Source organism: Telmatherina bonti (genome assembly GCF_933228915.1).
Source record: "Telmatherina bonti genome assembly, chromosome: 5".
NCBI lineage: Eukaryota > Metazoa > Chordata > Actinopteri > Atheriniformes > Telmatherinidae > Telmatherina > Telmatherina bonti.
This window is the reverse complement of record NC_136623.1, coordinates 18,547,611-18,564,389: the sequence shown is the minus strand read 5'-3', so window position 1 is coordinate 18,564,389 and position 16,779 is coordinate 18,547,611. Positions and strand designations below refer to the sequence as shown.

General features: G+C 36.8%; 1 protein-coding gene across 1 annotated transcript in view; it reads right to left on the bottom strand.

The window, feature by feature from the left end:
* ptpn6 (protein tyrosine phosphatase non-receptor type 6) overlaps positions 1–13,139 on the bottom strand; it is a 17,868-nt gene extending 4,729 nt beyond the window's left edge. Inside the window, exons 1-12 of the mRNA XM_079240002.1 lie at positions 13,068–13,139; positions 11,546–11,668; positions 10,209–10,403; positions 5,730–5,913; positions 4,476–4,592; positions 4,062–4,190; positions 2,857–2,953; positions 2,673–2,752; positions 2,400–2,546; positions 1,559–1,690; positions 1,249–1,403; positions 7–74 (exon numbers count right to left, since the gene is read on the bottom strand). Coding sequence (XP_079096128.1) covers positions 7–74; positions 1,249–1,403; positions 1,559–1,690; positions 2,400–2,546; positions 2,673–2,752; positions 2,857–2,953; positions 4,062–4,190; positions 4,476–4,592; positions 5,730–5,913; positions 10,209–10,403; positions 11,546–11,668; positions 13,068–13,075 — 1,435 coding nt within the window. The 5' untranslated portion in view covers positions 13,076–13,139. The remainder of the gene's footprint in view (positions 1–6; positions 75–1,248; positions 1,404–1,558; positions 1,691–2,399; positions 2,547–2,672; positions 2,753–2,856; positions 2,954–4,061; positions 4,191–4,475; positions 4,593–5,729; positions 5,914–10,208; positions 10,404–11,545; positions 11,669–13,067) is intronic.
* Positions 13,140–16,779: the final 3,640 nt, after the last annotated feature.

The window sequence follows — 16,779 nt, the reverse complement described above, 5'->3', positions numbered from 1 at the left end:
TTTTACCTATAGTGTCAATGGTCTCGAGAATCATGTCGATCACCACAATCGTGCCTGTCCGTCCAATTCCAGCACTGCACAGATTCACAGGAAAACACATTGCATATAAAAGCATGCAGAAATTGTTAGTAATAGGCCACAATGCTTATGAAGATAACTTTCCTTTTATGTCAGCCTCATGGTGACCTCCTCCATTAATGCAAATAATAATCTATATAAACATTTTAGCTGGTCTAATGACATCTGGGAAAGTAAACCCAGTCCATAACAAACCCCACAACCCACAGGGCCTTAAAGATCAATGGCTAATATTCTGGTAACATACCCACACATGTTCTTTTGTACATTCCACATTTTTAGAGCTCCTTTGGCAGCATATGGGGAACCTAGTCAATATTATACAGATTATCTAGGAAGTAAAATTGCCCATGGCCTGTAATTAACAGGAGTATCATGCTTCATTTTATTTTGTTTGGCTTTTTTGTTGTGTTTTTGTTTTAGTTTGGGTTTTTTGTGGCATGTATACCTCTCAAGACCTAATCAGCAGGCAATGCAGGTTATCTTAAGATCAGCCCAACTGATTGGCTGATCAATAGCTTCTTACTGAAAATCAATATACCTAATGATGAAATATTACCCTTTGGGAAAGGTGTTTTAAAGGATTGGGAAATTATTTGATTATATACAAAAAAAAGTGTTTAGTAAGTTTTTGGTTTTTTTTAATTTTTTTTCTTGTGTAAACTGTTTTGTAGACTAAAATAAGTGAACTGGTAAACATCAGTCTAAATAGCAACATTTACAATGTCTGACAAGTGTGTAAGAGAAAAAGGCAGAAAAGTACTGGAAAATAGGTACTGGAAATCTAATAATGTTGTAATGTTTACATAAGGATAATTTAATCATGTAATGATCATATTACAGGCATAAGACCAACTTTTAATTAATCACAAATCAGTTCAGTGTCCCTTAAATCACACTGGAAAAATTCCAGTAGGATAAACATTGAGTTGACCCAAAGCCTTTTGTTCACTCACTTCTGTACCAGTCTTAATCCAAACAATGTGCTCAATTTAATCTTGAGAAGCTTTACGTTTTGTCACTTAATGAAGTATTATGAAACTTTTGCTTTGTTACAGGAAGAGCCACTATAATTTTGTTGTTGCACTAAAGTAAATACAGATGTTTATTTGAGGACTGCTGACAGCAGCATCGGCACTGCGAGGCCTGAGGACTCCAGCTATTGTTTACCTGCAGTGAATGATCATGGGTCCAGCATTAGGATATTCAGCCTGTTTTGCATTCACTTGTGTGAGGAAGCTGAGGACACCTCCTGGTTCCTCTGGCACGCCATGATCAGGCCAGCTGAGGTACTGGTAATGCCATACAGTACGAGAGAGTTTTGGCTGAGAATGAGAGAAAAAGACCTCAATTTTTAAAAAAAAGAAAAAAAAAAGGATGTTTGAAAAATCCAGAGAAATATTCACATATTATTAATATTAGCAACTATGTGCAGGAAAATTAGCAGGCATGAGGTCAGAGGTTGATGTTTGATAACCACCTGGTTCATCGGAGAGATCTCTAAAACTCGGACTTTGTAATCAGTAGCTTCCCTCTCTGACTCGCAGGTCACCACGTAGGGGCCCACCTCCTTGGATCCGTGGGGCTCTGGCCAGTATGGGACACATTTATTCTGCAGAACAGTGAAAAAAAAAAGCACTAAATAAATCAAATTTCTTTTTTTTTTTTATTTGGATTGGTGCAAGATTCTAGGAATGAATGTATTATTAAATTTCACAAATGTTTACAGTGTCTCTCCAGCTGGCTTGTAGCAACTTGCCAACACTTACCATGATAGCTATGAAGTTCATTAAATAAGCAAGCTTTACAGAAGTCAAGTGCTGCCTGAAATTACTTAAACAGTAAAATGTAGTATTTTCATAAGGCTTAACAGTTGGATAACTTTTTATGATAAATATATATTTTCTGTTCTCTGGCAAACAAGTAACACAAGGAGAGGCAAAATGCAGCTCTTCTCGTTTTCAATTTTCAGTAAGAGGTCCCTGTGAGAGGCTTGGAGATAGCATTTGTTTACATGAACATCTATTTTGAAGCTTCGATAATTAATCAGACAGTTTATTACACATAGTCACACCCCAGTAAAACTACGTTTCTGTGAACCTGTTCAGACCCGATGCAGCGTGCAGCTTTATTGAGTCTAGTGTTTACAGGAGGCCAAAGGTCTGAACGGGTTGAAGACTGTTTACTATTTTTTCCTTGTTCTCTCAGTGGAAACTACATCAAAGAGGTTTAGTGATGAGCAGATATTAAGTGGTTTTTGTCATTTTGAAAGTTTGGTGCCAGCACACATCAGCATTTGAGATTGCTGTTTTGATACCGACCCGTCCTTTTTCGACTTCTCTTGTTGTCATGACGATCACACATGTGTTCTCCTGCCACACCATCTGCCAGAAATCATTGACTGTTGTTGCCAAGCATCCCTGAGTGGCGATGTAAACTTTCTGCTCCCCAGACTCCCATAGTTTGTTCTACAAACACAGAGTGAGGCAGCTAATTAATACAGCGACGCAATCAAAAAGGCAACTCAGACAGTTTTCTACAAGGTTTTAATGTAATATTGGGCTTCTGCGAGACCGGAGACTTTGGGGACTTACTTTCACATAGTTGGCGTTGATGTAATCTGAGCCGACAACATTAGGATCAACATCCTGGAGGATGACTCTGGTGTCATTGACTGATGTGGGAAAAGAAGTGGATAGAGGGAGAACATTTGATCATTGCAATGCTACCAGGAATTTAATTTAGAGGATAAAATAAAGAAGATAAAAAGAAACTCACAGGGAAGAATGTTCTTGTATCTGTTTTTGCTTTTGTTTTCTGGTCTTTGGCCTTCTTCTCTGCTCTTTTTCACCTTTGCCTCCAACTTTTGAAGAGCCTGTCAAGAGGGAGAAATCACATCTGTGTGTTCCAGTGCTACACCAGATAGTTTTACAGTAAACATATATAATAAAAAGCTGAATTTTTACTTCATTTCATGTCGATTGGGAAATTCATTTGACCCATCTCTGGATGTAAACCCAGTGAGCAGTTGGGAGAGGATAAAAGCCTTGATCAACGGCCAACAGTGGTTATTATCAGCATGCTGGGAACTTGAACTGGGGATCTCCCAACCCAAGCCATTACGGCCAATACTTTACCCTTTCAAAATGGCAAAATTTAAAAAAATTCCACTACTCAGACCACTATTGATTCAGATACAAAGTATTCAGATGTAACTAAGTACTTATCTATTACATGGTATTCCTGTTAAATGCTACTCCATATTTCTGCCTGACTGTATTTCAGAGGGAAATATTGTGTTTTCTACTCTACATTGATATCACGAGCTGAATCTGACCTTTTAAACATCAAGGTACTATTCTTTTTTAAAACTTTAATATGGTTGGATATCTGATTTATAATCATGCCATATAAAAAAAAAAAAAAATCCCAAAAATAAAAAGATATGTCCTGTGTCTCACAGTTTTATAACCCCACCCATAAAACCTTATATCCAGGAAAGTGGGCCTAAGAGTGACATGGGGATTTGAGCACACTAGAGCTGAATGATTAATCATCTATTGATGGCATGTTTGGTAAATAGATTATGAGAGACAAAACAGTTGGAGTACATCGCTTTGCATTTCTGCATCTGCATACATTTGCATACTTTTACTTTAGTAAAGAGTTTAGATAATTAAAAAAACAAAACAAATATTAAATATGAATATTAATGCCCCAAATCCCGTTGTTAGTTATTGTGTAATACGGTCATGTAGCATTGATTGCCCTCCACAAGAGGGTAGCATTCCTCCCTCCAGGCAGGTTATTAAAGGAAGTAAGGGGAAAATGTTGACGAACATTTCTCTCATTTTCTAATAAGATGCCTGATTTTTAATTTTCTTTTGCCCACTACAGAACAGTCATGTGCTTTTTTTTTAATCAATAGTGAAGCACAATTGTATGAAGTGACATAAATATGACAGGGATGAATTAAATCTTACATCAAATTCCTCCCAGAAGCCTGCCTTGGTCTTCTCCCCCTCGCCGTCCTGCAGCTTCTCTGAGGTCTGATCCAACTGTTTCACTCTGCTGTCGATATCTGCTGCATTCACTCTGGTCGAATAATATGGCTGCCGGAACAGACAGGCACAGAAGAGTCCGGAAAGTTTTCATAACAGATGAAAGGAAAACCAGTGAGCACATTACACAACACCATCATAAAGACAAACGCAAACATGTGAGTAATATTTTCTCTCTGTGGGATGCAGCGCTCATCTTTTACACAGGACAGTTTCTTTTCTCCACAGTTCACTGACAGTCAATTTGTTCACGTAGTGGCGAAAAAGCGCGATGTGGAGCTCTTCGTAGTGTGATATGTTTTATTACTGACATCCATGTGAAGAAGCCCAGTTTACCTGTTTGAGATAAACCCAGTTTCCAGAGATCTCCTCGATGCCTTTGCGTTTGTAGAACTCCACTAAATCTGTCAGAGTGTCGAATAAATCGGAGCCTCCAACTGTATACCTGTCATTCTGGACACACAAACACACATTTATTTCAGGATTTACACACACTGATAGAGACATGTTGTGTGATACCAAAACAAGAGAAAAATGAATTATCTCTGAAAATCTTTGAGGAAGTGAAAGTCACTTAAAACAAAAAGACTTTATGAAGCATTTTTAAAAATATATGTGAATGGAATTTACATGCATGGATTATATATAAATCCAAAGGCAAACCATACAAAAGGACAACACCACCTTTGAACAGTATTTTCTCACATGAAGTCAACATTTATAAAAGTTCCAATAAACAATTATTTCCTAAGCATGAATGCAAATGAAAAAAAGGCAGAGGATTAGAGCAGAGTGTGCCTGTAAAAAAGTAGCTGATTGCAGCTGAATGCTTATTAAAGGCCTTTATGGCGCTTCTCGTTATGTCACGTTGATCTTTCGTACCTGAGCACGTTGCTGAAACACTGCCTCCTATTTGAATAAAGGCTAATAAGTGCTTTCTGTTAGGCCAACCAGAACTAAAAATTATATGCAAAGCCCTAATGAAGACTGCATACATGAAGATAGAAACATGAAAATGAGTCAGGCCTCTCACATTGTTAGAAAAATATAGAGATATTTTTATCTATCTATCTATCTACATATACATATATATATATATATATATATATATATATATATATATATATATATATATATATATATATATATATATGTATATGTATATGTAGATAGATAGATAGATAAAAATATCTCTATATTATATATACATACATATATATATATATATATATATATATATATATATATATATATATATATATATATATATATATATATGGATAGATAGATAGACGTGTGTGTGTGTGCTTTTTTCCTACATATATAACATAAAAAGTGGACCTTTTTTGTTTTTGTACCCTAAAAAATTGTGACTGAACATATAAAAGTCAAAATAGCAGCAACAGTCTGTTATTGCATAAAACAGGGAAATGAGAGTTTATTTCAGCGTGTAGTGCACAACTCTGGAAATATCCCTGAGATGCTTTTTGTGATGTGAAGCTCTTTTAGAGTTTCCTTTTTCTGTATATTTACCAAATATTCCCAGAAACAGTCGGTCATGCCATATGTGCAATAAGGACAGGCACTAACCTGACAGGTAATCTTGATGTGAGAAACCCTCTTTCCTCCAGTTTTGCTCCTTTCATCTGTTAAAACAGAGAGGACAAAGTCTCCAGGTTTGGAGAGCGACTCTCTAACCAGGAAGGTTCCTGGCTCATCCCGTGCAGTGAGGAGTTTCTCTGCATTTGGACCAGACAGGTGACCATGGTACCACCTAAGACACAAATGCACAGATCTTTCATTATGTTCATATGTAGCAAATATTGAATGGCAGTCATCATGACCTGTGCTTAACTGAGTTTGTGTAATCGGCAGTCGTGCAAATTGTGTATGACAAATTTTGCTTCCTGCACATTTTCGAGTTGTTGCTTTCTGCTAGAGGACTCGTTGACTTTTTTATGCATGTAGCCTCTGAAAAGCAGTCACTTTCCCTGCCTTCTACAGACTTTGTGAGCTATGAACCGTTGGAACTGTGACAGCGGTGAACGACACGAAAGCGAATGATGTGGTTCTCTGGACTGCTGTGCAGACAGTGTAGTACAGTAAAAGCCACAATGCAAATAAGGTATTAGAAAAAGCACAGCACACACAGCAATCTTTAGTATAAGCAAGTCACATTTATTTATGTCAACCAATGTTACACTGTTTGTGTGCATGTGTGTGTGAACACACGCTCTGTCAGGTTGAGTGTGACTTAATTTTAGGCACAGTTCTCAATTTCTTCTTCTAAACTTCCTGCATTGTGGTCGGAAAATTTCTGATGACAGATTTCGTGGCTGAACAGGACAAAGTATTTTTAGCCTTCGCCCCTTTCGATATGCAACACCCTCCCTTCGTAATGAACTCTGTGCATGCTTTTAACAGTTTTTTGATTAGTTTCAAATCAGGGTGAATGCTGTTACTAAAGTTGAAAGAAGAGCCCATCCGATAGATTATATGCTGCAAAACAAAGGGATGACACAGAAAGAGTGTTTGTGCAGTTTGTGCAGCTGAAGCTAAAGATCATCCCATGCTAGTAAACTACTGGTGCACGACTGAAGGGTCGGTGTTTAGCTCAACATGCATGAGAAGGAAAATTAATAAGTGGGTGTATTTTATGGGTCAAGCATCAAGACCCGTTTACCACAACGTGACCTGGTGAGGTGTATGTAATCACACTTTGCTGAGATGACAGAGAGCTTGGGTTAGATGAGGAAGACAGTGAGTGAGCAAGAACCTGATGGAGTGTGCAATAGAGGAAGACAAGCAGGGTCTGGCCATTGCTTTCAAAAGTGTCAAAACTTAAAGTTTCCAACCGCAGCAACAAAAGGGAAGTTAGATAACTGACAGAGAGAGGTAGAGGGACAAGAGGGGGGGGGGGGGTGGGGTATTAGCTTCCAGCTTCAGTAAAGTAGCACACAGAAATAGAAGAAAGTTGTGTCCTCCATGACTCATAGACGGGGAACTGCATAAGCCGGTTGCTAGCATTTGGACACCAGCATACTTAAAGCAGCCTACAGCTGCTCAGTGGTTTTGACTGGGAACAAAACTCCATCAGTCAGATACTACCAGTGTACAACATTGGGAGACAAGCATTAACCCCAGTTTTGAAAAACAGCAAATAGATTATGATTTTGTCTCTTTTGAAGCTGCAGTGGAAATGGTTCTTTGATGTGCATGTAGATAAACTTATCTTCATTATCCACTAACTATATTTAGTTCCCAGACACATGTGTAAAAGTTATTGTGTTTAAGAGTAAAACAACAGGGGAAAAAGTGATAAAATGTCAACTGGACTGTGAAAAACATACTTATAAAAAGTTACATTTGAGAGCAATTTAAGTATTAATCCTGAGAAATAACTTTGATAAGAACAAATGTCCCCATTGCAATTTATCCAAAAATAAAGTATTCCTGATTAAAAAGGCAGAAGCTTTACATTTATTTAAACATAATGTCTACACGCAACAATCAGATCCAATACAGGTTCCATTTGCAAGAGATTATTTGTCATCATAAGAATTTTTATTAGTATATCAAACTTTGAAGTTTGTAATTTGATGTGTCAACTTTAAAAACAACATTATAAATAATAGGTATGTAAAGTCTAAGGCAACAGCAATACACTGAACATTTATCTCAGTTATTCTACAAGCAATTAGCACTAAAAAATAACCTATTTAACAAAATTTATATTGTATAAATGTAAAATCTGCAGAAATGCATTCCAAACATTTTTAACAATATTTCCCCCCAAACAATGGGCACGTGGATAATAATTACTGCATAAAATCTTGAAAATTTTATTTGGACAAATTTGAATTTATAGCTGACATTACGTGTTTCTGATTAAATGACAAGTAGACAGGAAATTCTGTGACATCCGCTCTCATTTTTAATTAACAGATACCGTAAAAACCTTAATAGCTTTCTAAAACATCAGGTTTATATGATTGCTTGTAGGTTTTTGTAGTGGTGTGACAGATTTTTTCTCCACCTTTGTACACCCATTTGTAAATTTTAAAAATAGTCTCTTCTTTGGAATAATTCCGGTCTGACACGAAGATGATTGTTTTTTAGTTATTATTCTAGTGGCAGAAGAAGAAAGCCAGAGGAGGCTTAAATGAGACGACAGCGATGCAGGAATAGTAAACTAGGGTAGTAAAATTTAAGAAGAGATGAGTTAGAAAAAGGATTTTTGTCATCTATGCAGCTCCAACAGCATTCATTTACTATAAAGTGGATTTTGGACTGAGACGAACTGATTTTACAATGGCATAATATTTTGTCAACTAAAGAACATTTATGTCTTGTTAGTTGTGCACAGACACTGTTCGAGCAGTTATTTACCAGTAGCTGCTCACTACTGGTACAACATCGATATTCTGAGAAAAACCCAGCACCAAACAAAAAAAAATGAACCTACTGATGCCAAAATAATGTGCCAAATGAACTAAATGGCTATTTGGAGTTTGCTTGAAATGCACTATGTTTATGAGCTTTGAGTTATTTTAGATGGCAAAAATTACTGTAAGTTGCGCAAAAAAGATGACAAGTGTTTTCCGTGCTTTTCCAAACAGTAAGCGCTCTTACCACTGTGTCCTGCAGGTAAGACAAACTGTTTAAGTCATTCACAAAGCGTACAACAGAAAAAATGTCAAGACAGGCCGTGGAAAAGCAGAAATTTATGTCATAGTTTGAAACTAAATGTGGCTCAATGTGTAACTCAGACAAATGTGACAAAGAAATGTCAAACCTCCAGAGTTTATGTTTCAGCGTGTCAACAGTAAAACTAGATAGATTAATCTGTTAATCACAGATTGGTTGGTTTGGTTTTTTTTGTTTTGTGTTGTTTTGGTTTTTTTTGGAAGGAAAATATTATAAGTTAGATGTAACTTCTGCTTATTATCAGGAGAAAAACATTAATAATATTTGTCACACTGTAACAGCCAGAAGTTTGGACACTTTCTAAAGTGCGTCCTAAAACATGTCTGAAAAGGCTCCTAAACAAAAACTTACTTTCCATCTACCTTTCCATCTTGAACTAGAAGAACACAAAGAGCAAAGACCTCCAAAGCCATTGGGATTTATTTCACTGCTAATTGTGGTTATTATTTCTGAGTTAGAAGCTCTAAAGGCTAAATTATTCCTTTGTCCCTAAAGGAAAAAAAATCCTTGAATCCAGGTGGTGATCCAGATCACCTCCATAATCAAATCACTTGTTCCTAACTGTATTTCTGAGATTACTTGAAAATGTAATTAAAATCTGTCCATAGCTTTTCAATTCATGTTAACAATAAACAAACAAACCAACACCGCTAAACATAACTTCCTCTTTGGTGAAGATAATAACAAGTATATACATGGTTTACACACAGAATTGGTGAAGAAGATGCAGCTGTGATAAAGCACTTCAGCACATGATTTTCTACTTTCTACATAATTTCAACATATGATGTTGACACTTATTACATGTAATTTAAAAGCAGCAGCAGTTTTGTAGGTGTAGAAATTAAGTCCCAAGTGCCTAAAGTGGTGATCATATTTTTTGACTCACTGCGATAAACAAATTGGCATTTAAACCTTACTTATTTCCAGGTGGCATTTCCCCCAGAGGAAAGATCAAAGTAAAGTAAGATATCAAACCAACAAATTATCTTTGCAACATAACTGGTAGGAAATTAAAATGTAGGTGGTCAGAGCACACTATATTTCATTTAATGAGACATTTAATTCATTTCTATGCTCCACATGTCTGGAACAAACTCCCAGAAAGTCTCAGATTAGATGAAACACTGTTTATTTAATTTGAGGTTAAAGACCCACCTGTTCTCAGCTGCTTTTCAGTAGTTTTTATTCAAAGCTATTTTGGGTTTATTTCAAGTTCAAATCTGCATGTTTCCTTATTCAACTTAATTTCTTTTTCCCTGCTTTCGTGTTTTCATTTTAAATTATGCTTCTTATTTTCTGGCACAAGCCTGCCAAAGGACTGGATAGTGCATGTAAAAATGAGACATGTGAAAGCCAAACCTCTCTGTGGTAGGATCGGAGCAGTTTAGTGGATATCTGAGCTCAATGACGGTGCCATCTTTGTCCTGGAGGATGCCGTTCTCTGCTGTGTAGTATTCCACCAGCTCTGACAGGGTTGCAAACTTCTCTCCTCCATACAGGTCATAGAAGTCTCCTGTGTTCTGGATACGGATGTGAGTCACTTGCTTACCCACCCTAGAAAGAAAAAAAAACAACAGTATGTGTGAACATGAAACTTTTTTACAACAGGATTTAATAAAGATTTAACAACACAATGATGAGATATTGCAAAAAAATAACAGTCTCACATTCTCTTTTTTTTTTTTTTTTTTTTTTTTTTTACTTGTTTTCACATATTTTGCAATTAGTCGGCCTGATTGCAGTTTATATATTGTGCATATGTTTGTCTGTGACATTTGTGAATTAAATGTCTTTTTCAAACAATCTTCGAACAAAGGTCCAGTTGAGGAAGAGCACTGCGACTATTTCCTGCCTGAAGAGTACCCTCATTACTATCTGCCCGAGGAATATATAAACACTAGTAACAGTGAATAACCCACTTTACTTGCAGCGTCCAGAAAATTTATTTTTTCTTTGAAAGAAAGACGGGAAGGTAACATATAAAACACTACCACTTCTTTTTGTATTTATCTCTGACTTTTATCTCCTACATGTTCATCTAACGTGAGTCGTTAGTTCTCTGAATTTTTTCTTTCAAGCATTCTGGATTATAAAAGTCACAACTGCTGCTTTTTGTGACATGTTTATGTGAGCACATATTCCTGTAAACTATACAACTACAAAAAAATAATCAAATATAAAGTCACTTGTAAGAAACTTTATCAGTTAAGTTTCTGCATGTAGCATCATGGTTCATTTTTCAACCCCTCTTTCAGCAACAGGCTGCGTCATTGTATACATTAAACTTTATCTTGCAAACAAGCAGTCTTCATTAGTTGAACCTAAAGAGCAAAAGTTATAGATCTCCACACTTTAAATGTATAAGTTGTTATTTAACTCGTGTTGCACATTCTGCATTTTAATTTATCCCATTTAAAAATGTGAAACACATTTCTCTTTGGATAAACTGTAAATGTGTTCTGCATTTATATCTAATGAAAACTATCAGCATTCATCAGCATCAGTATTTAAATGTTGATCACAGCTCTTCACCTTTGTTGTAACCAATGACTTTAAAGCCTGGAGAAAATGAACAAGTTGTAAATTATTTTGATGCACTGACTTATCCAGGTGTGCGTACTTTTATAAAGAAGGAGCTGGGCAGTCAAAGAACATTTTAATGGAGAGAGTTTTGGTGCTTTTATAATCGTGCTTACCTGACAGACAGGGAAAAATCACCAACATTTTTCTTGCTGGGTCGAGCCAAAAAGCTGCCATGAACACCCCGAGACTTGAGAATTTCCTCAGCCTGCAGACCTGTGATGTCTCTATGGAACCACCTACATCAGCACACACACAAACACACACTAATGCTATAACTATATCCAGTGCACATCTGCATAATAACCAGCATTTGTTAACTATAAACATGTATGTCTCTAAAAAAAAAAAAAAAAAGACTTTGAATTTCCTCATACAATGCTTAACTCACATGGCAATATAATGGCACTATTACAGCAAATGTTAATTGATAGACAAATTAGAAAGTAGTTCAACTTTTTTTTTTTTTTTTTTTTTTTTTTTTTTGCAAACGCAGAATTAAAAACAACAAACTGCAAAAAGATTTTTTTTGTTAGTTGAGATAACCAACAGTTTTTAATCATTGGAACAGTTAACTTGAGTTAAGCTTAGATTTTGGAGAGTTTGATTTCCTATTCCTCCGTTATTGTGGTCTCTGCTAACCTCTGAAAAGCCTATAACTCTATTTTTAAATGTTTTTAGACAAATAAAACAGTGATCTTCAATGTTGCTGACAAAAATAGAAAATATTCAGATTTTAAAAAACTTGCCACATGCTCAATTTCTCTGCACAAGCGGTGACAAAATATTTTTTAAAAATATAAATCATTAACAATATTTATATTAAGTAAAAACGCAGGTAAATAATTTTTAAAAAATTCAAATCTGATTTAATTGGTGAAATTAACCCCCTAAACACTGATTTTCCACTGTACGCAACTATTGCTTGGAAGTCTGGCTTAGAGCAAGGTCAACAACAATAATTGAACTATTTCCACAAAAGTATAAAATATTATTTCTTTTTTTTTTATATATATATATCAAAGTTGTTATTAGAAGGAGCAACCAGTTGAATAAACAAACATCCAGAAGTTTAACTAACTTTAGGTTACTTCAGCGTCACTGCAACCCAGTGGCCTGATTTGAAGTATATTTAAAAAGTCTATTCCAGTATGCATGTTTTCAATGTAACTGCTTCAGAAAACACTGCTATGCACCCTCACTGCAAAGGCGTGGTTACAAATCTGAATTAAAATGGAAAGGTTATACTTTATGGCAAAAAGTGGATTTACATGTTGCGTCTATAAGTTGAGTTTTTGCTTTAAACTCTGATCACACAAACTGATCAGCTTTTTACACAAGAACTCAGCTGAGATCGTGTCAGTGACAAACAAGTGACAGCTCGAGGCAAAACGATCCCGACACTGTTATACGTATGAAATTCATACTCTACTCAAAGCCTGAACTTAAACATAATTTCTCAAACACACTGCGGAGCAGTCAAGATGTCACATGATGTGCAAGACGAGATGACAGCTGGCGAAAAAGACAGAGAAGGAGGAATGGAAACAGAGAAGTTGTCATCTTGCCTTGCACAAAGCACAAAGAACACAAGCAGACTAACGGTGCACTGGAGCGTCCAGCAGAGGCTTGACTCACCGAACCATGTCGTCTCCACACTTTTTCTGGGACCAAAGAGACGACGAGTGATTGGTGAAGACTCACTTGAACCTGTGCCACACATGCAGACTCAAAGTTTAAGTTTGTTTTTTTTTTTGTTTTTTTTGATCAGTAAAACTGCGAAAGAAGAAAGGCTGTTCTCTTCGTTATACTTCCTCACTTTTTTTATGCAAGATTAAATTAAAGATAAGTCACTGTCATTACCATGCACTGGCTTTTCCACATGCTAACTCGACCTCTAACAAAGTTATCTCCCGATCTAATACGAAAACTCTCCCCTCTATCTTTCTGTATCATCGCATATTTACAAAACAACCATCAGCCCACACTGTCCCTCTCTAACACTTCCCTTCTACTCAATCCACTTCCTACCCAGATCTTTTCAGCCCCTGTATGGAAGCAGGTAAACACTTACTCTCCTGAGCTGCTCCTGAAAACTGACACTCAGCGAGACGTTCACACTGTATTTGTGTGTCTCACCTCCTCTGTGTCGCTCTCTATCTATCTCTCTCTCTTACTCCCCTCCCTTCCTTCCTTTATATGTCTCCTTTCACAAAATAGTGAAAACGAGATAGGAACCAAAATAGCTGACAAGCCGGAATTCCTCCCGCGAACTTAGATGTTGCTTTTTTTATTGACAACCACAACAATAACACGTCGACTCCGAAAGCAGACACGATTAAAAAACAAACATCATGTCAGTTTTGAATGCAGATCTCTTTCCATGAAGCAGCAGAGATGGTTCAAACAGCTCCTTTCACTGGGGAATCAGCTATTCCACTGTGGTGACAGGAATAAAACCTCCAAAAAGAACAGTCTTTCCGTGCAAGACCTCGCTTCATCTCAGAGTATTTGCAAAGATTCTCCCCTCTGCCTTCCCACCTGTCTGCTCCTGTTGTCTGTTCTTTACTTCCAGGTGTGTGTGAGTGTGTGTATAAGCACACAAAGGTCGAAGTCATAGAGTGTTTCCTCATTTGCAGTTCTACCTTCCCCCACTCTATATATGCGGCTACATGTGCTTCATTTCAAGCTGGTAAACCATCTGAAATGCTAGGCTACTTTCATTGAAACAATGGAGCTGATTTGTCTAAAACTGCTGATCAAAACTAACAAAGAAGATTATCTGGACAGATTTTTTTTTTTGCAAAAACCTTCTCATATCTTACAAGCTGTAGCATGTAAGAGATCAGCTGAAGCATAAAAGATCTGCTCCTGTTGTGACAAAAACACATTCACAAGAACAAGGGTTGGGCAACTCTGCTAAAACTCCACCTGCTTCAGATGAACAGAGATTTTAGGAACTCTGCAACACACAAGACACTTGCGAGGCATATTTATATTTACATCAAATCCCTTATTCACGCCACTAAACTGCTGACTGTGACAGTTTTAGTGAAAACATAAAATGAATGTTTATACCGGATTCAAAAAGTTGAAAGGACCTAAAAAAAAAAAAGTACAAAAGAGCTTCACTTCACCCCATGCGTACAGACAGACAGACAGAGCCCTGCAGGTGTCGTCGTGGTTAACACCAGCCATTGCAGTTTGCATTATTTTTCTCTCACATTCATGTGTTCCTCCCTTCCAAACTGACATGGTGGTGCATCTCATCTGACGTTGCAGAGCTGATGCAGATCTGTAGACTCACACATCATTTTTTTCTTTTCTCTTTTTTTTTTTTTTTTTTTTTTACAGTTGCAGCAATCAAGACAATGTTCAAAGTGTCGAATGTGGTTAAAAATACCTAAGTGCATTTACTAAAGCGCTCTACATAAGTGGTTTACTTAGAACATTTTTTATTTGATGACTTTTAGGGTAAAATATTTTACTCTCTGCTACAGTACATTTTCTTGAAATTTACTTGATTTTACAAAAATCAGTTAAAATAGAAATGCAAATAGCATTCAATCAAAGTATGTTGTAAAAATTAGACTTCCTAGAAGCTACTTGTAGCTTATAAAAACTATATATCAAAGACCTCATTGTTCCTTATATACCAAGCAGAGTACTTCGTTCGCAGACTGCAGGCTTACTTGTGGTTCCTAGAGTCTCAAAGAGCCGAGCAGGAGGCAGAGCCTTTGGTTATCAGGCCCCTTTCTTATGGAATAAGCTCCCAGTTAGTGTTAGGGAAGCAGACACCCTCCCCACCTTTAAGACTAGGCTGAAGACTTATCTTTTTGATAAGTCCTATAGCTAGGGATGGTTAGCATTTCTTAGTTATGCTGCTATAGGTTTAGACGGCTGAGGGACATTTCCTGATACACTGAGCTTCTTTCTTTTTCTCTTTATCTCTTTCTTTTACCCCCCCCCCCATAACAGTGTTGCATCATTAACATGTATGTCTCCTGTCTCAGCAGGTCTCCCTGGCCGGGAGTAGCAGTTCCTGTTGTCTGTTGTCTTTCTGTCCTCTTCCCCCCACACAGCAGAGGCAGATGGCTGCCTGTCCTGAGCCGGGTTCTGCCGGAGGTTTCCTTCCTGTTAAAAGGGAGTTTTTTCCTTCCCACTGTTGCCAGTGTGCTTGCTCAGGATGGGAGATTGAGTTGGACTCAACTCAATCTGTTGGTTTCCTTATATAGGCTATTATGAATTGGCCTTCATTATGTTTTCCCCTCTGTCTGTAAAGCGTCTTGAGATGGCATTGCCGTGATTTGACGCTATATAAATAAAGTTGAATTGAATTGAATTGAATAAAAAGGCTTTAGCTACTTACTGCTGACACTTACAGCTGCTTTGCTCATTCTATTGAATCACAATCCTTGTAAGTTGTACCCCATCATAAAGTGCAAGTAAGTAAAGAATATGAGTACTTTCATAATAGCTTGACACATCAATAAAATGTTACAACACTATGTAATGGCGGGTCGAGCTCAGGAGGAAGAGCAGTTGTCTTTCAACTCAAAAGTTGGGGGCTCAATTCCAGGCTTCCTCTGTCTTTGTGCCAAAGTGTCCTTGGGCAAGACACTGAACCCCAAGTTGCCTCCTGATGTGCCTGTCGGGGCATATATGTACATCGCTTTGGATAAAAGCGTCTGCTAAATGACTGTAGAATGTGATTAAGGCTGCTGTTTGCTGGCTCCTGCTACTAAAACATAAGTATTGGCTCATTCTTTCATGGAGATTTAGAAAATATTTCTTTGTTTTGATTCAGGAAAGAAAGTGTTGACATCACTGTACATAAAATTTCATTTTAGAAATTGACTTGAGTATTGAGGCTGAATGTTCCTTTATGAAGGTGTTCATGAAGAGAAACGCTGAGATGTTTCCATGCCACAAACGTCTCACCAGTTTTGTTTCCATTTTTATTTACCCTGTTTTATTTAATAAGTAAGGTGTTTTTTATTACTGCAGTTTTCAGCAGTTAGTACTTTTACATACAATATATAAAAAAGTGATCAATAAATCAAAATAAATATTGTGATTTTCAAATTCTAGTCTGTCTACCTGGTAAAACTGGAGATGCCAAATGAATTTAACACTGTTTTATTTTAATCTTATGGTTTTTGAAAACACAATAACTCATATAGTAACTACATTCAAAAAATGAGTGGGAACGTGAGGTGCAGAACTCAATAAGGACGCAGTGAAAATTTTAGAAAGTAAGAAAATTTTCCCTCTACATGTAAAATTGCATCTGCTTTACTTAATCCTCAATCCAGGCCAAGTTTTGTTAAGTTTCATTAGGTTTTGGCTA